We start from the raw sequence: 23685 nt of genomic DNA, 5'->3' as shown, positions 1-23685 counted from the left end.
CGGTGTTCAAATGCGTTTCCTGCAATAGGCAGACATCCACACAGTGTCGCACCAGATATGCATGTACCAACCTAGCCTTCCTATGGTCGTTGAGCCCCCGAACATTCCAGGTAAGACAATTCAAAGTTTTATCTACTCTTGGCATTCCTCACACACATTAGGTAAAGTGCAGTAGGACATGTTGACATGGACCAGTCCGTACGCTCAGGACACCACGCAGATAGCATACAGTAAAAGCTGGCAGTGAACAACAAAACAAAAAGCTCCAACCATCCACCCCCACCCACTCCAACCCCCCAACCGGGTCGTAGAATAACCATCCCCATACTATCCCCAAAGTGGCACTAAATAAACAAGGGAACATTCCCGAGGGGGTGTGGCTATGCCGGCTTCTCCCCCGTGTGGAACAGGGTGGCCGGAAGTTCTGCAGTGGATCCTAGCCACTCAAAAACCTAATAATTTAGATCTACCCATGGTAGCAAATGGCAACAAATGAACCCTGGGCATCACAAGTGCCCCACCCCTGACAGCGGATAGGAGTCCATAGTCAAACAGGAACCATTCCCCTCAGGATATAATAGATGGGACCCTCGTCTACTCATTGTCGCTGAGCCTGCTATCCGCTGCCACCGCCGTACTCTTAGATCGCTGCACGGATTTGCGTCCCACATGTTTGGCGAATTTCATCGCCTCCTTGGCATCAGTGAATATATGGGCAGACCCCTCAAAAGACACCTTTAACTTAGCCGGGTAGAGGAGCGAGTACGGAATCTGCGCCTGCAGAAGAAGCCGCTTTAGGGCAGAAACTCCCGGCGGGCAGCCTGGACAGCCGGGGTGAAGGCAGGGTAGAAGGCGATTGTATTGCCCTTGTGCGTGATGGTACCTCTTTCCCTCGCCAGTTTGAGGATCTGATCACGGTCTTGGTAGTTCAAGAGTCTCGCAATTATGGGCCGGGGCGGCGCTCCAACTGGGGGCCTCTGACCCAGCGACCTATGTGCCCTCTCCACCGCAAAAACCGCCGAGAGATCAGGATCAAACAGTTCGCGTAGGAGTTCGGTGACATAGGTCTCCATTTTTGATATGGCAGTGGTCTCCGGGACCCCCGTGACTCGTAGATTGTTGCGCCGGGACCGCAATTCTAAGTCCTCATTCTTAGCGCGAATTATTCCCAACAATTTGTCCATATGGAGGAGCTGGCCTTTTGTTTCCACTTGGAACTCATGAAACTCCGAGTGGCGAGCCTCAAGCGTGTCCAGCCTCGTCTCGTGCGTCGCCACTTGCGTTTTCACAGAGTCTAACTGACTGGTGAGGGTGTCCAGTTTAGTGTCAATATTGCGGAGGCTAGAGCGCATCTCGAGCATCAATGTGCGTAAGTCTTCGCCATGATCGTCCGCGGCCAGGTCGCGCCCCTCCGCCACCTGGGGCTCCTGCTCCGACTCCCCCTGGCGCGTGGATCGCTTATGATCAAAGTTCAGGTTCGGCTGCTTCGAGTCGTGTTTACCCATGGTGAAGAGAGCCCCACCGGGTCTCGCCGTGGATCACCAGCAAAAGGCCCCCAGCCTTTTCCGCGGCCGAAAATCTACAGCAGGACACCTCCTCACCGGCTTTGGCGCTCTTGTTTATTGGCCCCAAAGTGGAAGCCGGAGGCACAAGCAACGACCACCTCGCAAGACTCCTGGCAGCCGGTCCACACGCATAATCCCTCAATCTCGTCGCCAGTACCTCCTCCGGGTTGCCCCAGACCAGCTCCCCACGGCGGACCAAAACTGCAGCCACGATACAAGCAGCCAGCCGCCGAATCCTCCTTAAGCGCGGGGGGGGGGGGGGGGGGGGGGGGGTTGGAGTCCCTCCGCGCACCCCCGTATCTACCAGCCAGCAGCTCGCAGCAGTACAAACCTCCTCCTGTACCGCGGTGTCTGCGCACTGGTTGCCAGTAGCCTCACCTCCGTTTCGTCGGAGCCCGCCACTCGCGGTTCCCGGGCAGAGCAGGCATCCGCCACCGCCTCCTTAGCTCCAGCCTTCTCCCGCCGGGCGCTCACAGCCGTCGAGGGACCTCGCGCCAACACCTCGCCTCTCACCGGTTGACGCACCGCCACACTCCGGCTCCGGGTGTCGACCTCAAAATGGCGGCCGCCTCCTCCAGAATCTGCCTCTCAGGCACTCGTCGCGGGGCAATCACCCACAACTCGCGGACCCCCAAGCCCGCCAGGCGCAGTTCAAATTCCTCACCGGTAGCTGCAATCCAGGGCCCCCACCTCTCTGGCTCCGTCCACGGCGGCGAGCGACGCCCCGGGTCCGAGCCGTCACTCGTCCGTACGGCACCTCTCGGCTCCTCACAACGTCAGCTCACGATCTGCCCCCTCACATCAGCGCTCGCAGGCTCCAGCAAACGGCGCAGCCGACAATGCAGGGACTCCCAAGCGGTACGACGCCGCTCCAGCACAGGCCTCGCCTCCAGCGCCCGCCCCGGGCTCGAGTCACGGCTCACCCCCAGACGAGCTCCAGCAGGCGCCTCCGCCGGGTCCGCCCACAGGCTATGCGGGTCCCGATCTCCTCCAGGGCGATGGAAGGCGGGAATATCGTGCCTCCGCTGATGCCGCTCGGCCACCTGCACGTTTTCTGCCGGTTTTGGCAGCTTTGGCTCACCCCGATGTGTAGGATTATTTTAGGATTTCAATCCGGCCGGCGGAGCTCACTCAGAGAGCGGCCATCTCGCTGCACAGCAGGCCACGCCCCGTTGATTCTTACTTTAACTGTTATCGCTTTCTAAGTCGGTGTTACAGTGTGTTTGATGTAAAACTAAGAGGCAAACAGAAAGTGCTGATTGGGAGCCATTTGGAAATATTCCTCAGCATCTTCAGGGTATGGAAGCATGAGGTGGTGGCAGCATTGACTTGGGGAGTCATGTTGAGTTTGTTGTCGATGAAAATCCTGAGGTTCTTGGCACGAGTGGTGGGGGTGGGTGTCAGTTTTAGCTCTTTAGGCCATCAGGTGGAGACCCACGGTGAAGTGCTCTTCCCGAAGATCACGATTTCGGTCTTCTGTGGTACTTATTATGCTAGTGCGACAAGCACTGTGGCTTGCTGTTGCTGTGCACTATTAGCTCTGTCCCAGAATGTGTGTTCTTAGATCTGTTTCTCAGCCACAGTACTGCTGGCTAGTGTAGTGGGCACGCACAGCTCTATGACTTGCTGTTAGTGTTTTTTGCTTGTGGCTCTCCGGCTGCATGTTAGTGGTGTGCGCTCCCGATTCTGTGACTAAATGTTAGCATTCTGCCCGCTTCGCCCCGTAGATAGATGTAGTGCTCCGCACTCTGGACTCCGTTGCTGAGGGTTAGTGATGTATGTACACTCACTGCTGTATGGCTGAGTCTAGTCGCTATGCGCTCTTGGCTCTGTGACTGAATGTTAATGTTATGGCTGGGGGCTGAACGTTGGTGCTCTGTATCTTGGCTACCGCAGTAGTGCTAGCTCTGTGGCTGAATTTAGTGTTGTGCCTTCTTGACTGTATGCTCGTGATGTGCGCTCCTGGGCATGTAGCTGAATGTTCGAGGTCCCTGCTCTGTGGCTAAATTTTACCGCTCCTGGCTGAATTTCAGTGCTGTGCGCTCTAGGCACTGCAGAAGGATACTAGTCCTGTGAGCTCTCGTATCAGTGGCTGAATGCTGGCGCTTTCCTCTCTGCTAGAAGTGGCTGAATGTTAGTCGCACATGCGCATTGGTGGCGCGCGCTTGCATCTGTGTTGCTGGACGTTAGCGCAGTGCGCTCTGGGCCGCGCGACAGTGCTGCTGCTTCTGTCCCCTTCTGAGGAGGGCCCGCTCTCTCTTTTCAGCCCTCAACTCTCCTCTGTTACGTTTACAGTATTGTCCATTCATTGTCCATTCATGGACACCGTTCAGCTGCGCGTTGTAGTGTCCCTGCGCGGACACCATACCATCAGTGAGGTCACCAGCTGTTAACTGTCAGGTTGACAGTTGACAGCTGATCGCCGACCTGACTGGATGTTCTTAGCTCCAATTGTTGTAGGAGCCTGTGTTGGCGTTAATTATTAAAAGAACTCATTCCAATTACTTCGTGTTAGAGTTCTTAACAAAGTGGCGACGAGCGCCAACACGGAACCCACGGAAAATAAACCCTCCTCAAAGGCTGTCTCCGTGCAGAGCACTCTAATCACGCCGCTGTAGGCCTCTCTGGTGGTTTAACAGCATTTATATCTCCTGATTATTCCGGCAGTGGGGGAGGGGCACAGCTTTGGAGGGATCCGCGTGACAGCGAGTGACGGCTCGGTGGCAGCGTGGGATCAATGAAAAGCTCAGATAGCAGGATGCACAGCGATGCCCCTGACAAGGCCTTAGCTCCTCGGCTGACAGAGCCGGCCGCGTTTGCATATTTGTGATTTTTGATTATTGTGCTTTTCAGGCAGAGTGGCAAAGTGTATACCATGCTGCTCATGTCTGAACCTGCCTTATGACGGTGACCAAGGTACTGCCTCGTTTAGGAACACAGGTGCGATTCGCTTTTGCCTTAAATTTGCTAAAGTCTCCCAGTGGTTCATTGGCAGGGCAGTTTAACATTTGCGCAGTCCTTTGTTGCAAAAACCCTACATCAGTGTTTGGGCAAAGAGCCATATGTAGAGGTGATGATAAGAACTTACACTAGTGGCATAGTAGCTTAATACTAGTGCAGGCCAGTCCGTATGAATTTTTACCTGAATGGGATTTGGGTGGGGACACTTTAGGCCTAATTTTCGTTGATTTGGGGATAGCCTACATGCACCTAGATTTACGTCACAAGGGCTTCCAAACATGCACCACAAAAAAAGTACATTCTGGTTATACACTGTAAGAAATTGTGTTATTTGTTTACTGGGTAAAAACCCACTTCAAAGAATAATCCCAGTCCTTGTCAGGGTGAACCACAAATGACAATAACTAAACCTGTTAAAGAGAAAATGGGGTTCTGTTGCAGTACTCACCCACACTTTTTTGCCTGGCTTTTGATTCAACTCTGATTGGAGAGTTCTGGGTCCCTTCTGTCCAGGTTCCAAGTACCAGTGTTCTTTCCTAAAAACATGTCCACAATCTGTACTTCTGCCCCCTTATAAGTCCATAGTAAGTGGAACCCTGAATACCTGGGGCCTAAAGGCTGAAGAGGGTCCCCTGGGACTCCCTCACTAGAACCATGTCTGTGCCCCTGCAGCTGGCATTCCCCTGTGAGGTGAAAAAATGGCCAAGTCGACATGGCCCACTTCCTGTGTGCCTTGCCAGCTAACACTGCCGAAGATAGAGGGAAGTCATCCCTCTAGCAGGACTCAACAGCCTTAAGGCAGGGATCACTGTATCCCAGGTGTGGGTATATCTGCATGAGCAGATATTCGCCTACAGTATTAGGGTCAATTCCTTAACATTGTAAGTGCCAGGGAGCCGTAGAGAGTACATGGGCGGGGAACTTGAAAACTCGAGTTTCACAGCACCACGATGGCTTCACTGAACCCAGGAGTTCAAACAGCTCCTTGTAATAAACCCCCACTGATGCCAGTGTGAAATGTATTAAAATGTAGTCAGAGGGCACTTCAGAGCTACACCCTGAAACCCTATAGAGTGGGCACTGACTGGCTTTAGGCAGCCTGCCACACACAGGCATGTTTCTGGACGCCTGGGTGGAGAGCATTTGCTCTCTGTGACCAGAAACAATGCACATCCTGGGCAGAGGTGTCAAAACTCCTGCCCCAGGATGGGCCAGTGCTCAGAAGAGGGAAGCTTCAAAGGCCTCCCACCTTTTGTAATGCAACCCCCTGCCTTTTCTGCCAGTAGCTGATGGCAGCCTCTGGTTTACACCCCCACTTTGGTCGGGGAAACCGGCAGGAAAACGTAAAAGAATAGGAATGTCCGCCTCTGCCAACCCTACCCCAAAGGTGGGGGAGGTGAGGAGAAGCACATCTTTCAGTCCCTGACATCATGAAGATGGGGGGAATCCGTCCAATCAGAGTTTGGTCTATGCCCCCTCCCACAGGAGGGTGGCATAATAGAGGGTGTAGCCACCCCAGGTAAGGTATCCATTGGCCTTACCTGCTATTCCCTGAAAACGCCCCTAAATCTAGTATTTAGGTGGATCCCCAGATCTAGAAACTAGATTTGTGAAGAAAGAAGACACCCCTGCAGAACAAACCTGAAGACGACAACTGCCTTGGCCCCAGCCCTACCGGCCTTTCTCCAGCTTCAATGAACCTGCTGGTCTTGTGGCTAGCGACCTCTGAAGCCCTGGGAGGACTCCTGCCTTCAAGAAAGACTCCAATCTCCTGTGGACAGCAGTCCTGTCTTGAAGAAACCAACAACAAAGACTCCGGATCCGCGACTCGTGCCCACTCTGCACCCGATGCCTAAGTCTGAGTGGTCCAACTGCCCACTAAAGTCTCCCCAGTGACCAGGACTCCAAATCCTGCATTGGCTGACCTCTCCTGATCCCGACTGTGCCTACAGAGTGAATCTGAAGCCCCCCCACAGTGTATGTGAGTGATCGTGTTCGGACCGCCTGTGATTCACGACACTGGCTGACATTGATTGTGGCAAAACCACAATACCTTTTGACATTGGGTTTTTCACTCATGGCTTCGGTCCTCAGTGCTGCAAAAAAGTGTTCTATTCTTGTGTATATAATTTTGATATTGTGCACTGCTTAAGGGTGCTCTCTCTCAATTGGGGGTGGGGGGCTAGATTAGGAATTTTCCACAGTGTGCATACTGGTGATATCATAACAATACGAGTGGGCCTAGTACTACTAATAATATCCGATTGTGTTTCATGCTCAAAAGTATATGATGGTCATGTTATAATGGTTGAATATGTGTGTTGAATATAACAGTTTTTACATACATCCTGTGTAAAGTCTCATTTGTGACTCTCAATGTATTTATTGCAAGTAGCTGCTGTGCCTTTGCTTCACACATTGCCTCTTTGGTGAGCCTGACTGCTCAGTGCCAAGCTACCCAAGGGTGAGCATGGGTTATAGAGCGATTGTAATCACTTGCCATTGATGGGAGCTGTTGTTCTGCCTGGCTGGTGGCATCCTTTCAGCTAACCAGACACTGCAGTTTCCAGCAGTGCTCTCCATCAATGCCAGACCAGTTCTATGTTCTGAAGAGACCCCACAAACGGTGAGCGGTTGAAACGCACAACACCACTACCAGGGGCTATAGGCGAATAACACTTCTGGAAAGTAATTTTAAAAGACCACAACAATACTACTGCACTTCCCTAATGTTATTTTTGTTGCCATCTACCACTTTGATATATTTATCAAGAAGCAAGTAGGCCTCTTTGAAGTTAGTCAAGTTAGTGGGCACAGCCCACATGGTCATCCTGTCAAAAGAACAGAAACAGCTCCCCACACTCTTTGTCCTGCTCTGGGAGTAATTTTCACACCTCATTAAAGAGGCTATTCAGATGACAGCCGTGCAAATATGCCTCCAGGGGATTTAGACATGGATGAGGTAACTTCACAAAAGTACAGTTCCATTAATAGATAATAAAAGTTCTATTTTACCATTAAAGTGAATTTGAATAACTATTTAATAGAGACTTTGAATTATTTTTCCAGCTGGTCCCTGACAGATATTAACATTATTATAATAATAATGCAAACCAGTGTTTTTCTATGAAAAAGCCAGCGTTGGTACAGCGAAAACAGCTTCCTGGCCTTTTTCACTATAAGGACATGTTTAACATTAAACATTTACATGTCCTACTTTTAAATATCATACACCCTGCCTTATGGGCAGTAAGGCTTACTTACCCCCCGGGACTTATTAATATTTAAACGGAAAGTCTTGACTTTTCAAGACAAGTTAATTTTAAGAGGTCAAATTTGCAGTTTTAAAACTGAAACAGTCAGGCCACTGTAGTAGGCCTGCAGTCATGATTGCACTGTCACTGTGGTGGGTGGCACAATTGGTGCTGCATTCCACTAGTGACATTACATTTACAGTCCTTGGGTACGCTTTGTACCATATTCAAGGGACTTATTGGTAAGTTAAATATTCCAATTGGAGTATACCAATTTCATCATGTTGAATGGGTGAGGGGTAGAGTACTGGCACTTTACCACTGGTTGGGAGGGGTGTCTTGCACAGAGTTCTACTGCCAGCAAAAACAGTCATGGGAAAAATAAGGCGGTACTCTATACAAAGGATGGTCATTTCCTATACTGATGTTAAGTAACGGTGGTCATTTGAAGCCATTGGGTGGGCAGCCTCACCAGAGGTAAGGAGTGGCTGCACCCCATTTTATTTTGCTTAAACAACTCAGTGACCCTACACTATAAGTTCTTTTCCTTTCCTTGTAGTAACGAGATACATGACTCTCTCTGGCCAAGCTTGCTTAATTTTTATTTTATTTTATGTTTTAACTTGTGTTTATTTTTTATTTGTCTCTTTATCCTAATTATATTTTGATTTACCAGTCGGTGCTATGCCTAGGGAGGTTGACACTGATACTAGGAGTTTCTGGGCTCTGTTTGTTTTCTTTTGTCCCGCCTGTTTTAGCAGCAAGTCACATTGCCTAGCTGCATGAGGCCATGTCCCGAGCCTGATGTGATGCAGCAATGGCCATTTAAAGCCCCTTGATGTGTGGACATGCCAAAGGAAAGCCTGTATACCCCGTCCGTGATTTCTTCCACAGCTAGTAGCAGCCATGTTGCATCTGCTCTCCGCTGGGCAAATTCTGAAAGGACAAGTTAGATACCAATCACTTACTCAAGAAGTGCTTTGCTGGCCCAACAGGCACCTGCCCCACCTTAGTTTTGCTCAAATACAGTCACATAACGCCATCACTATCCCCAAAATCAGGTCCCAAAGAACCTTGTCCCAGTCCAGCAACTTGTACCTGGAAAAGTATTTCTAACAAAATAGCTTGCTCTCTGATTAATAGGTGTTCTCTCTGCCTCTGTCTCTCTTTCTCTCTCTTTCTCTCTCTCTCTATCTCAAAACATGCTTCTGAAATTTCAGATGTTCTGCCTACGTTTAAATTTTATATATTAATTGCAACTGAATCGTGGACATTTGAAACCTCCCGTCTCTACTTTTGTTTAGCCTGTCCCAACAATTATATTGCCTTCTATGTTCTCCGCCCAGGAGGCGGTCTGGCACGTATCGCCGAAAACACCATTAACATTATCCTGCTCCCTTTAGATCCTTTTTGCAGTGCAGCACTGTAACGCTTTTCAATAAACATTTCTAGCACTTTTGGTATTTCAGGACTTATTTCAGACCAACCCTTAACTTTAGCATTTTTTGCCATGCATTTACACATTTTCTGTCCCCTCTTAGCATTATCTATGCCCACCCCATCATGCTAGGTGACTTTAGCATGTGGGCTGAGGTTGCCAACAAAAACCCAGTTGAAAGCTTCGTTTCAATCCTCATGTTTTGAATAAGGATCAGTGGTATCGTATCTGGCTCTACACACTCAGCAGGACCAACTTTAGATTTATTTTTTGCCCCAATCTCCTTAATCACCTGCCATGCCCTAATTACCCTCCCTTGGACTGACCATTGCCTAACCCCTTTTACCTTTGTTCCTTCTGTTCTGCTTTCATACAAGCCCAAACACACCATCTCCCTAAGCCTTCTTGCCAGCAGAATCAACTGCAATATATGATGATATATGCTTAATTGTGTCTGTTGTTTTTAATACATATTTTAACACTTGGGTATTTTATCTCTGTACATCAAGTTTTTCTTTTGTGCATTATTTTTTATCTGTCATTGTGCTTTTATGGTTCTTTCTGTCTGAAAAACCGAATAAAGATTTCTATCTATCTAACTGCAACCACTTGACTCAGATACCCTAGCCCATCCTGTGCTCTCTGATACTTTTTTCTTTGGTGTACTCTTTGCTGAGCCTTTTTACCAGTTTGCTCCAATTGGCTCATGACAGCAATGGGCTTTATCCTGCCACTTAATCCTCACATTCACACGATTAGCTCCCTTTGCCCCTTGGTTCAATGACACCTTGAAAGATTTCTAATGTCGCTGTAAGCAGGGCCGGACTGGGAACTCAAAGCAGCCCTGGCAGTTTTGTTGGTTCAGCCACCTGGGGTTGGTGGGGGCAGGGGTGCAAGTGTGAAGCACTGCTGCTTTGTCACTGGGGGCCGATATTGCAGCACCACTGCAAAACTGGCCCACAGTAACAAAACCAGCCCCCCATTGTTGCAAAACCAGCCCCCACCCTTCCAGCCTCCCGGGGAAACACCCAATGCCCACTACGGCCAGTCTGGCCCTGGCTGTAAGAAACTGGAACGTACTTGGAGAAGCAATCACGCTTCTTGCGCCAAACAAACACTCAGAGGAGCACTCCCAATTATTTTCAAAAATTTTCTTAGAAGCTAAAGCTATCATCTTCTCAACTAGAATCGCTAAATCCCAGTGCTGGAGCAGAGTTTTCTGATGAAAATCTATTGGGTTTTTAAGCTCTGGTTTGTCTATTTGTCATAATTAAAATTATTAATTATTAATTACTAATTATTTGTTTTGTGTAAATGTTTTAAACTTACCAACATGTACTAATGAGAAGAAAAACGACACGTGGGAATGCTTTTGTTTGCTTGTTTAATAATGTGCATGTTTTATTAAATAAACGTTGCTGAGTGCTGTTTATTTTAAAGCACAAAACGCTTTTGAATTAATGCTTTTCTGTGTTGCAAAGGCTAGATAATTACATACACATAAGGGTATTAGTGGGGTTAACACTGTTTAATCACTATGCTGTGGTAACGTTGTTTTTGTTTCTTTTAATTAAGATGGTCCGTTTTGGCCTAACGTTAAATGGCTGCCGTTTGCAGCCTGGCCTCGAGTGAGAGATTTGTGATGAGAAGGCCTTGCTGAATATGGTCGAGAGTCATCTGACCACAGTCTTCGCCTGGTTAAAATTTTCCGTGAGGACAGCAGCAGTTCTGGGCAAGCCTCCAGATGCATCCGAGTAGCCTTGGAGGACAAAGGAGCCATAATGAATGAACTCTGAAATCACAATGTTAGTTCCGAGGAAATGTGAAGGTGGAAGAGATACTTTTTAATTTTTAGTTCCTGTTCTGTCTTTTTATTTTTGTGATTTTTCTGAGCGGAGATTTTCCAAATGTAGCAATGCTACATCCTTTCCTGCTCGCTCTGCTCAGCGGTTCAGCGGACGTTTAGAACATTTTATGTTTCTTTAATATTGTAAGTTTTCCTATAAATATTGTTAGCCTAGAGAGGGTCTAAGGCCACTTCTTCCCAAACCTGCGTTGGTGAGGATCTACGCTGTGAGGACGGCGATTCGGGAGACTTCTACTGAGAGACCTGTCCTGACCCATTCTGACATTTAGCTAGAATAGGTAATTATAAGAAAAAATGATTTACTTTGATTGATTTTCTTTGACTAATTTAGATAAAGCATCATAATTTTAAATACGGTGTTGGTGGTTATTTCTTGTCAATTATTGAGTACTCTATATTGATTATTGTTGTATAGATTGTTTAGATCATGATTCAGGACAGTTACAATAACTAGGTCTTATCGACCTCAGTGTAGATGCAAGGTGTTTAGGAGTTTTCTTTCCACAGGTTCAGTGCTGGTAGAGTATTTGAGCGTATGTTAGTGAAATGGGCCCTAGTGTATGATGAGTGTATGTGCGTGTAACTGTGAAATTACTCTATCCGTGGAAGTAGGGAGATTTTGTACACCCCGATCTGCACCAATTTCCTGGTAGCAGAGTTAGGATGGTTATTGATGATTGTCTTGATCTGATTAGATTGCTTGTACGTTAGCTTATTGATTATTGATTGATGTTGGTATATGTACTAATACTATATGTTGGAGTCGTCGTGTTGAGTTATATGTAGTGCTTCTGGAACTTGGGAGCTAGTAGCAGTTCCGTAGTAGGGCAGAGGGAAGTATATGCTGCTCTCGGGAAAGACGGGATTGTAGGAAAAACGTGTGACAATTGAAGTTGCGCGTCACATTGTCTGGGTTCGGAATCAGTGACATTGTTGTATGTTACTATTAGAATATATATCTGGTATAAAAGGAGTGCGTATGGTAGCGAAGGTTATCTGTGAAACTCTGGTCTTAAGTCCCAGGGATCCGTAAGGTTCACCGTTAAAGCTTATCGCGGGAGAAGTAATAGGTATTCTCTGAGCTTGTTTGAGGGACTGAGCAGAGGTAAGCTGCTTGGTTGACGTGTGTTATAATTCTGTAGCGGGGCAGATTGTTCGCTGTTCTCGGGAAGCAGGATTCTGTGTGTATGTACTATATTTTCCTTGTATGAATGTGCGTGAATGTATAAAGCATTTAGTTGATTGTAAGACTCTTTGGATAAGTCCTGGAGGAATCAGTTAGTGAATGCATGAAAGAAGGGCAGAGTAGAAGGATGTGCTACTGTGTCAACGGGATTCTTGTGAAATAGATTTTCTTTACTATTCTGTGGTTAGCGAAGCAGACAATGGAGATGTTTATATGTTGTAACTAATAGATTTTGTAGAAATTTGACACGAAGTCTACTGAGAGATTTTGTAAAGGAGGGGTAGACGAGTGACAGGAGACAGGACAGAAGCGACTGCAGCGACTGCTGACGTCAAACAGACCGCGCTCTGATTGGATATTGGATCAGAATAGTGTTCGCGCTGGGATTGGTGCGTTGGTGTGAGCCGCGCAAGGATTGGAAGAGCTATTTTAGTGACGTAGACGCTCCAGGATTGGTGCGTTAGTGTGAGTCGCGCTGTTATTGGTTGGAAAATCGTATTGTATATTTATAATACGGAAGGGATTGGAAAGTTTTGGTAAACGTAAAAATGTATTACCAAGAAGAGAAAAAGAAAAAAACATTGTTCGGAAAAATCAAAAGGTGGTTCGACAAGGATAAAGATGCTAAAACAAGAGAGGGTGAATTGTTACCTCCAGCGAAAACACCTGCATCCTTCATGGCTGCAAGATATGGGTATCATACCTGTATATGGTTGGAGAATTGGGTTAGGTATACTAAGGAAGATGGTGTTCTAGCATTTCCAGAACATGGTTCATTTAATCTGGCCGTGTTGAGAAATTTACGGGAAAAGATGTTATGTCTTGACCCAAGACCAAGGCCGACACAGTTTGAGGCTTTAGTGGAATGGGAAGAGGAAGTACATGAGCGAGAAAAGCAGAGGTCTGGAGGAAGTTACAGGTACATGTTTGGGAGGAGACATGATCGTGAAACTCATCATGATCGAATGAAGAGATGGCGACATGCTAGCATGTCAGAGGGATTATATCCTATGAGAACAGTTGAAGAGGGAGCAGAAAGGGTTCTTGAGGCAGAAGTGAAAAGATATGGAGTTAATGAATATGAGGATGAGGTCTTGAATGACATGATTTACAAGAGACCACCTCCATATAGACCAGAACCAGAAGAAAGTACACCAGTTGTTTCTCCGATAAGAGATACATTGCGTATCATTGAGACAGAAAATGTGACACCTGAGTTAAGAAGTGGTAATCCTTTCAGGGAGAGAGAGAATCAATGTGGTGACGAGAATACAAGAGAATTAGCCAGAACAACAACAGAGTTGACTGAAAAGATTAGAGAGCTGACAAAGAATCTGGAAGCTGTTACGGTGCCTGTAACCATAGGTCCGGTTATGCCTGTGTTTGACAAGCAGAGGATAGGTGAAAATGGTTTGGTGATTCCATATGTTGGGAGTAAGATAACAAGTTTAGCTGGTCCCTCAGGAGATTCAGGAAGAAGGACAGAAAGTAGTGATCTGAGACAATCCAGACATGACATATGTAGTGAAGGATTAGAGGTACAGTCTAATTCAAGACTGGATGCTAGTGAAGCTAGTTGTTCAGGGATGCCGATTTTAGAACCGCAGAAGAAAGTGGTTCCAGTGAAAAAAACGACTGAAATAACAGCTGAAGATTTGAATGATTGGATGAAAGTTCTTCAAAAGAGGGATAAAGATTCACAAGCAATTGATGTGGCTAGGTTACGTGTAGAATTAGAAGAGCTTGTTGCAGGGACAGTTCCTACAGAAATTCTTAAAAACCATCATGATGGTGAACTGTTGTTTATGTGTAAAAATATCACCTGGAGAGCGAGAAATACACATGACAGGTTAAGAGCAATAGCGAATGAACAGGGAGTTGACATTGATAAAGTAAAAGCTTTGCAGAAGACTTATAGGATGGATTTTACAGATAAAGACATTGAAAATCTGAATGGTACTGGTAGAAAAGGAGAGATTAAAGAAATGGTCGCATTATTGCGAAGATGGGGTGATGTAGAGAAGTGGAAGGATAGGTGGTACAAGAAAAGAGAAGAATCAGGAGATAGAACTTATTCAGCATTTCCGGTGAGAGAAAAAGAGAAACCAGTGGATACTTATCCTATGAGAGAAATACCTGGAGGAGGATATGTACATGTTCCATGGACCAGACAGGATATTTTATCATTTACGAATGATTTCCCTCGATTGAGAGAAAAGCCCGTCGAGTGGTATAGGCAGGTAGACAGGTTTGTGAAATTGTCAAAAGTGCTGTGGGTTGACCTGAATAGTTTGTTTGATATAATTGTTCCAGCAGACTTGTGGACTGAGTGTAAAATAGTTGTGAGTTGGCCTACTGAGGAATATCCAAGAGATCAGAGAACAGGAGCACCAGATCCAGAGGTAATGAGAAAGTATGATCAGGTGATGGTATACCTGAAGAGTAAAGTACCTGCAAAAGAGACAGACTGGGTTAAAATAGACCGAACACAACAGGAAGCAAAAGAATCAGTTCATGCTTTTTACGAGAGGCTGATACTGGCTTTTAAACAATTCAGTGGAGATGAACACCTGGGTGACAAAGATTTGAGTCATTTTGTATACAGATTTGTATATGGCCTGAGACCTGAGATTAGTGAAAGAATTCGTGAGCACACAGTGGACTGGCAGAGTAAGAAAATAGATGAGATTCTGAGACATGCAAAATACTTCAGTGATGAAATTGAAGCAAAACAGAGAAAGCTGAAAGAAAAAGCAATGTGGGCACAAGTGAAAGTTGCGGAAAGACAGGCAGCACAGTTGGTGGAACAGGCGAATAATGCAGGAAATAATGCAGGGAATAGGCCCAGATATGCAGGGAAAGGAAAGGGGAATCTTGAGGAAGCCAAAAAGAAGTTTCCATGTCACAACTGTGGCCAACTGGGACATTGGAGATCTGAGTGTACCAATCCACCATTAGTGAATAATGAGGGTAAACCCTTGAATCAACAGGTGCAGAACGAAGGGAATAATCAACAGCAGCAACAGAAAGTTGTGAGACAGCAGAGTCAAGAGCCAAAACCGCCCTTGCCGCAGAATAGAGGGTCACAAAAGTACAATCAGGATTCAGGATTCTACAATGATGAACAGGTAAACAAACAAAGGCGTTCTAATCAGGTACAACAGTACTTGTTAAAGAATGAAGGGAGTGAGTCTGAGGGTGATTATTGACGGTGCCGAAGAGAGGAGGAAGAGTGCATACTTGGTGCAACTCTAGAAATAGACCAGGCAGGACCATTTGTAGATGGGAAAATAAATGAAGAAAGTGTTACTTTTTTAGTAGACACAGGTGCGACAAGATCAACTGTCAGGTCAACAGATATTAGAAATCTTCCTCTCTCGGATGAAGCAATCCAAGTAGTTGGTGTAGCCAATACACAAATCAGGACACGCCTTACTGAACCAGTAAGAGTACAAATAGGGAAATTTTCAGAAATGCACAGATTTATCGTCTGTGACACTAGTCCAGTGAACCTGTTAGGTAGGGACCTATTGTGTAAAATGAATTGTACAATTTTCTGTACACCGGATGGAATAGCTTTTGAGACACCAGATGAGGATGTTTTGTACCGAATGACTCTAGGAAATAGAGAGAGTGAAATGGTTGGAGCATTTGCTGTGTTTGATCCGGAGGATTTGCCTCGAGAGCTGAGAGACACAGTGAAAAGGACAGTTTGGGATTTTACTGGAGAGGATGTGGGATTGATGAATAATGTAGATCCTGTGAAAATTTCAGTGAAAGAGGGAATTACTTATCCTAACATTCCTCAGTACAAAATGACACCAGAAATAATTGAAGGAATAACTCCTATAATTGAGAAAATGATTCAGCAGGGAGTTCTAAGAGAACTACTGAGTAGCCCGTGTAATTCACCGATAATGGGGCTAAAAAATTTTTTTTGTTTTTTTTTTTGCATTTGTACTGCGCATCGGCTACCCAAAAGGGTTTCCCGGCGCATTTAGCTGTTGCAGGTGGAGAGAGAAGGTATTGTTTTTATTTATCAAATAACCAGGTTTTTAACAGTTTTCGAAAACTGGAATAGTTAGGCTCATTTCTCAATGAAATAGGGAGAGAATTCCAGTGAGACGGGCCTAAGTAGGCAAAGGATTTGCCTCCTATGCGGGTGCGTTTAAATTTTGGAATTCTGAAACGGCCCTGGGTGGCTGATCTGAGGTTCCTGGATGGAATATATGTTTACCAGTGAGCAGAGGTACAGCGGGGCTGTATTGGCTTTTATTTTATACATGTAGGAGAGAGCTTTAAATTTCACTCGATTTTCAATGTTCAGCCAATGCAGTTTGCGCCGGAATGTAGAGACTGATTCCCTTTTAGGTATATTGCACAGTAATCTGACTGCCGCATTTTGAGCCATTTGTAGACGATGGAGATTAGCTTTATTTGATCCTAGATAAAGGACATTCCCATAATCTAAACGGGATGTTACTAACGCGTTCACCACTGTTTTCCTAGTTGATTCAGGGAGCATCCAGCAGATTTTTCTCAGCCATCGTAAGATGGAAAAACAAGTGGCTGCCACTCTGACTGATTGTGCATGCATGCTCAGAGAATCATCCAGGAGCACACCCAGATTACGCACTTGTGAAACAGGGTTTGGGAGATTGCCCATTTTCTCTGGCCAATGTTGATGGCTCCATAGATGTTTCTGTTTCCCTAGAATGATCACCTCTGTTTTTTCACCGTTTAGTTTTAGGAAATTTTCCTTCATCCAAGTTGCGATGTTATTCAGTCCAGTTTTAAGCGCAGAGATGTCATTTACTTTATGGGCCGTCAAAGAAAAAATAATTTAATAAAAAAGCCTAATGGGAAGTTCAGAATTGTACAAGATTTGAGAAAAGTTAACCAAATTGTAGTGGCATGTTGTCCTATTGTGCCAAATCCTTCAGTGATTTTGTATCAGATTCCACATGATGCTGAGTGGTACACGGTGATTGATTTGTGTCATGCTTTCTTTTCAATTCCATTGCATCATGACAGCCAGCCGATTTTTGCATTTAGGTTTGGCCAGCGTATTTTAGCATGGTGTCGTATCCCACAGGGGTATACAGAGAGTCCTTCGATATTCAATCAGTTATTGAAAAAATCATTGGAGAGTTTGATCATGCCTGAAAACTCAGTACTAGTGCAGTATATTGATGACCTACTTGTGGCATCAAAGACACGTGAAGCTTGTGAAGTAGATACTATAGCTTTACTGAATCATCTAGCAGATGGAGGGTTAAAAGTATCTCCAGCCAAATTGCAATTCTGCAAGAAAGAGGTGCATTATCTTGGACACAATATTGAAAAAGGTCTGAGAAAGGTGACTGATGACAGGATCAAAATCATCAGGGGAATGAAGGCCCCAAAGACCCAGAGGGAAGTGAGAATGTTCCTGGGTATGGTGGGTTATTGTCGTCGGTGGATAATTAATTTTTCTCTGATAGCAAAGCCACTGATTTAGCTGACAAAAAGTGAGATGACAGACCCATTGGAATTAGATGGAGAACAAATGGCAGCATTTGAGGAGCTGAAGAGCCGAATGTGTGAAGCACCTGCTTTGGGTATGCCAGACTATGAAAAGGAGTTTGAGTTGTACTGCAGTGAAAGAAATGGATGTGCACTTTCAGTGTTAATTCAGAAGCATGGACAGCTGAGGAGGCCTATTGCATACTTTTCATCGACACTTGATCCTGTAGCTGTAGGGTTACCAGGTTGTTTGAAATCTGTGGCTGCAACATGCAGAAGCCTGGAACAGAGTGAGGGAATTATAATGGGATATCCTGTAAGGGTATTCGTACCTCATAATGTGGCAATTCTTTTGACAAGAAGCAGAACCCAGTACATGTCACATAGTCGGCTGACTAAATATGAGAAAGTCATTCTGGGGGCATCAAATGTGATTCTTGAGAGATGTGTGAATGTGAATCCAGCGACATTGTTGCCGGATATTGAAAATGTGGGTGTGAAAACAGAAGATGATCACAATTGTTTAGATGTGCTGGATTACTGTACAAAACCGAGACCAGACATAAGGGATCTTCCCTTGCTTGAGAGTGATCATGTGTTGTTTGTGGATGGATCATGCCTGAGGAATGATGAGGGTGTGCTATGTGCAGCATATGCAGTGTGCAAGGTTTCAGAGGTTATGGAAGCATCACCATTGAAAGGAGTGAAATCTGCGCAAGTTGCTGAATTGGTGGCATTGACAAAAGCTTGTGAAATTGGGAAAGATTTGATAACGACTGTGATGACTGATAGTCAGTATGGATTTGGAGTTGTGCATGATTTTGGCCAGCTTTGGTTGCAAAGAGGTTTCTTGACGTCGAGTGGGACTCCGATAAAGAATGCTGAAGTGATTGGAAAATTACTTGAGGCGATACAGCTGCCTAAGGAGTTAGCAGTTGTAAAGTGTGCTGCTCATGGACAAGGAGATGATTTTGTGACAGTTGGCAATAGGTACGCGAATGACATTGCCCAATATTGCGCTAAGAATAACCAGTCAATTAATCGGGAACGAGAAGGTGAAATGTCTTTTTGTTCTGTGATGTTTACTAATGTTCTAGAAACGTGGGATGAAGTGAAACAGTTGCAGGATGAGGCAGGAAAGGAAGAGAAGAAAGACTGGATCAAGGCAGGTTGTGCCCCAAGAGAAACAGACCATGTTTGGGTCTATAGAGATGGTAGACCAGTCATGCCAAACTCTATCCTATCGACAATGGCAAGAATGTATCCTGGCCAGGGACATTTGGGAAGGGATGCGATGATCAGGTCTTTTAAGCAAACCTGGTATAATGCAAAGTTCAGAACAATTGCAGAAAGCATCTGTCAAAGATGTTTGATTTGCCAGCAATTTAACACTGGGAAAAAGACAGTGGTGAGTCTGGGAACGATAGGCAGAGAAGGTGGTCCTTTTACAAGAATGCAGATTGATTTCATTGAAATGCCCCAAGTGAACAGACTGAGGTATGTTCTAGTGGTAGTCTGTTTGTTTTCAAGATGGGTGGAGGCCTATCCGACTAGGAGAAATGATGGAATAACAGTGGCAAAGTTACTGTTAAGAGAGCTGATTCCTAGGTACGGGTTTCCAGTGACGATTGAGTCTGATAGAGGTGGACACTTCTATAATGAACTCATGAGTTTGATTTGTGAAGCATTGAGCATACAGCAGAAGCTACATTGTGCATACAGACCAGAGGCTTCTGGTGTTGTTGAGCAGATAAACGGCACAATCAAGAACAGAATTGGTAAGATGTGTTTAGCCACTGGTATGAAATGGCCAGATGTCTTGCCTCTAGTGCTAATGACTATTAGATCTACTCCAGATAGAACTACTGGTTTAAGTCCGCATGAAATCATAATGGGACGTGCAATGCGACATGCATATGTACCTGTCAATAAGTTGGTGACAATAACTGATGACATGATTTTGGATTACTGTAAAGGCCTGGCTGACGCAGTTCATTCTGTGTTTCACCAGGTTGGAGAAGAAGCTACCACACTTGAGAAGAAGCAAGCTCATGATCTGAGTCCAGGGGACTGGGTGAGGATTAAGGTGCACAGAAGAAGAAATTGCTTGGTTCGAAGTTGGGGAAGGCCGAGACAAGTCATTCTAACTACGACAACTGCAGTAAAGTGTGCTGGTGTGAAAAACTGGGTACATGCGAGTCATACTCTGAGAGTTCCAAACCCAAAGGATGGGACTGGTAAAGAGTACTTTGAAGAGTCAGATTCCAGTGATGATGAAGATACAGAACCAGTGAGAAAAGAAGCAGAAAAGGCTTCAAGAGAACCATTGAAAGTCTCAGAAAGGAGATCAGATTCTGAGAGAGAGAATGAAGTTCCGAAAAGCAGTGAAGGAAAAAGAAGAGAAAAGAGCAATTCCACAGAGACTACTCTTGAATCAGAAGAGGAGGAGATTGAAGAACCACTTGAGATTGTACCTGAAGAAGCAGGGTTAGAAGAAGATAGAGAGGGACAGATTGCGGAAGACCCCCGAGGAGGTGTAGGGAACATTCTTGACAAGCTAGGTGAAGGGACAAGTAGACAGCAAGAAGATTGCGTGTCGGAGACCCGAGGAGGGACAGAAGTAGGGAAGTCTCAAACAGTGGTGAAAAAGACTGTGGAGCGAAAGAAAACAGCTGAAGAACAAGAGGCATTTGAAACAGAATCGGATGAAAGTGAGACTGAGAAATCAGAGGGTCGAGTTCTGAGAAAGAGAACTTGGATTGGAGAGAGAAATAATACAGAAACAAGGCCGAAAAAGGTTATAAGAGGAGATCTTTGGCCTAACAACAGAATAAAGAGGCTGAGATACAGACTGATAAGAGCAAATACCTCGAAAGCTGAACAAGTGAATGAGGTGTCGAGTCAGAATCCAGCAAGAGGTGAAAAGCGAAAAGAGTCAAAAGAACCAGAGGAGATCAAGAGAATAAGAAAACCTAACCAGAAGTATAGGTCGCCGGAATGGACGTACGTGGCACTGTCTGAAGGTGAAGAGGCAGAAAGTCAAGGAAATCCAGAGGAGACCATACGTGAAGTGGTTGAGGAAGATACTGGTGAAATCCTGAAAGTAATCTTGACTGATATTGGAGAAAAGTCAGATACTGAGGATGATGTTGGAGATTTAATACAGTTTGATGTCGAAGAAGTTGAAGTGAAGAATGACAAGTATCCAAATTGAGTGAATAGAAGAATTCACTTGGATTGAGTGAACAGAAGAAATCATTTGGAGAAAAGTGAAAGAAGAAAGTCTGAAAATTAATTGTTGAAAAATCCAAAGTTCAAGAAATTTCAGTAGTGGAGTAGTAGAGGCTAAGTCAAAAGACAAGGTCAAAGTAGTAAAATGGCTAACATAGAGAATAACCAAAGTAGATGTGCCTTTTTGAAAAGATGGTGTAGAATGTGCTGTTGCTGTACTGCATTATTAATGCTATTATGGGGTGTTTTAGCTTTATTAGTTACTTTTAGAGTTGCAATAGGTACATTTGAGATGCATACAGAGAATGTGACAAATGCAGAGAAGAGTTCACAAAAAGTAATTCCGACTAGAATTAGTAATACTTACATACATAAAGATAGGTCAATTAATGATTTTTCTAGTAATGTTTTTTCAAAGTTGTTATATGAATATGTGAAAATAATGGAAGTTAGGGATTGCTATGTTTGTATGCAGTTACCTGCATCCGTTTCAGAGGGTGTTACTTATCACCATTTACCAGCTACGTATGGAATTTCTTGTAGTGTATTAAGTAGTGTTTTTTATTTGTTAGGGAAAATAGATTATAAGATGTCTAACAAAGATAGTATTTTTGGGCATTTGCCAATGAACAAAGAGCTGAATCCAGCTAAAGAAGCTAACATTTTTGGTGAGATTTTTATTGAGAAAGAAGAATTAACTTTAGATTACATTTTTAAGAATAATTTAACTTGCAGTCTGAAAGAAGAGGAGAAAGCTTTCCTAAATATGGTGGAGGAAAGGAGAATGAGCATGCATGAAAAGGCAGGGAAATACAAAGTGAGTGAGACAATTTGGGACATTGAGATGGGAAAAGAATTAAGAAATGGAGCTAGTCCAACTTTAGCTCTAGATGCACCACAGAAGGGTAAGCTGTGCATTACAAGAAGGAAATCCCAATATGATACATATTTTGTTGGGACTAGTGAATGTCATGATACATACTTCATTGCCACAGGATGGGGTTTCAAAGGTGGAGAAGATACAATTTTCCCAGGAGTGTACTATGTTTGTGGGAATAAGGCTTGTTACAGGTTGCCTGACCATTGGTATGGCACGTGTTATGTGGGCCTGGTCTTTCCAAAGATCTTTCATATAGATAGAATAGAAGATGTAGAACATATTAATTTACTAACGCGTTTCAAGAGAGAAACTTGGTCTGAAATAGTGGGTGACATTTTTGGAGCTTTAATTCCAGCAGTGGGAATTTCTTTGAATGCTTATGGAATTCGGAAACTGTCAACTGTGGTGGATCGCTTATCGACAAATACCGCTGGAGGGTTTCTTTTGGTGAATACGGAATTGATTGCCGTACGTGCCATGTCTATGCAAAATCGACTTGCCCTTGATATTCTATTAGCCAAGGAGGGTGGAGTTTGTGGAATGCTGAAAGTTCAACATTGTTGCACTTACATTCCAGATGAAAGCAAAGACCTGAAGGTCTATATCAAAAATATTACTGATTTGCATGAAGAATTAGTACCACTAGAAGCTGAAAGTATTTGGACTAAAATAGCTAATAAAATAGTTGCTGTTAAGAGTTTTATTGCAAAAATAGGTAGTACTATTATAGGTAAGATATTGTTTCCTTTAACTTGTATAATTGTTGCTTTATTGATACTAAAATTGGTGTGTGTGTGTTGTAAAAACAGGGGAGGGAAAAATAAATTAATTAAAAGAAATAATGAAAAGAGAAATAAAAGGTTGAAAAGAGAACCACAAGAAATAGAATTAGAAGAATTGAGGGAGAGTGTTTACTTGGAGACAAAAAGGGATGATGAAAGAGTGTCTGGTGTGTAGTGTTGTGTATGGAGAAAAAGACATTTCCAATTTCTCCTAAAATGGGACTAAATTTCACTAAATCTTTTTTTTTTTTTGGGTTGTTTATTTGGTGATAAAATCACCAAAGGGGGGATTGCTGGAGCAGAGTTTTCTGATGAAAATCTATTGGGTTTTTAAGCTCTGGTTTGTCTATTTGTCATAATTAAAATTATTAATTATTAATTACTAATTATTTGTTTTGTGTAAATGTTTTAAACTTACCAACATGTACTAATGAGAAGAAAAACGACACGTGGGAATGCTTTTGTTTGCTTGTTTAATAATGTGCATGTTTTATTAAATAAACGTTGCTGAGTGCTGTTTATTTTAAAGCACAAAACGCTTTTGAATTAATGCTTTTCTGTGTTGCAAAGGCTAGATAATTACATACACATAAGGGTATTAGTGGGGTTAACACTGTTTAATCACTATGCTGTGGTAACGTTGTTTTTGTTTCTTTTAATTAAGATGGTCCGTTTTGGCCTAACGTAAAATGGCTGCCGTTTGCAGCCTGGCCTCGAGTGAGAGATTTGTGATGAGAAGGCCTTGCTGAATATGGTCGAGAGTCATCTGACCACAGTCTTCGCCTGGTTAAAATTTTCCGTGAGGACAGCAGCAGTTCTGGGCAAGCCTCCAGATGTATCCGAGTAGCCTTGGAGGACAAAGGAGCCATAATGAATGAACTCTGAAATCACAATGTTAGTTCCGAGGAAATGTGAAGGTGGAAGAGATACTTTTTAATTTTTAGTTCCTGTTCTGTCTTTTTATTTTTGTGATTTTTCTGAGCGGAGATTTTCCAAATGTAGCAATGCTACATCCT

General features: G+C 44.3%; 1 protein-coding gene across 1 annotated transcript in view; it reads left to right on the top strand.

Annotated features, from left to right (window-relative positions):
• LOC146856467 (uncharacterized) overlaps positions 1–22927 on the top strand; it is a 90875-nt gene extending 67948 nt beyond the window's left edge. Inside the window, exon 3 of the mRNA XM_085651257.1 lies at positions 19788–22927. Within this exon, the coding sequence (XP_085507383.1) occupies positions 19788–20990 (1203 nt within the window). The 3' untranslated portion in view covers positions 20991–22927. The remainder of the gene's footprint in view (positions 1–19787) is intronic.
• Positions 22928–23685: the final 758 nt, after the last annotated feature.

Source organism: Triturus cristatus, chromosome 4_1 (assembly GCF_964204655.1).
Source record: "Triturus cristatus chromosome 4_1, aTriCri1.1, whole genome shotgun sequence".
Taxonomy (NCBI): Eukaryota; Metazoa; Chordata; class Amphibia; order Caudata; family Salamandridae; genus Triturus; species Triturus cristatus.
Note: the sequence above shows the minus strand (reverse complement) of the source record. Positions and strands in the feature narration are given on the sequence as shown.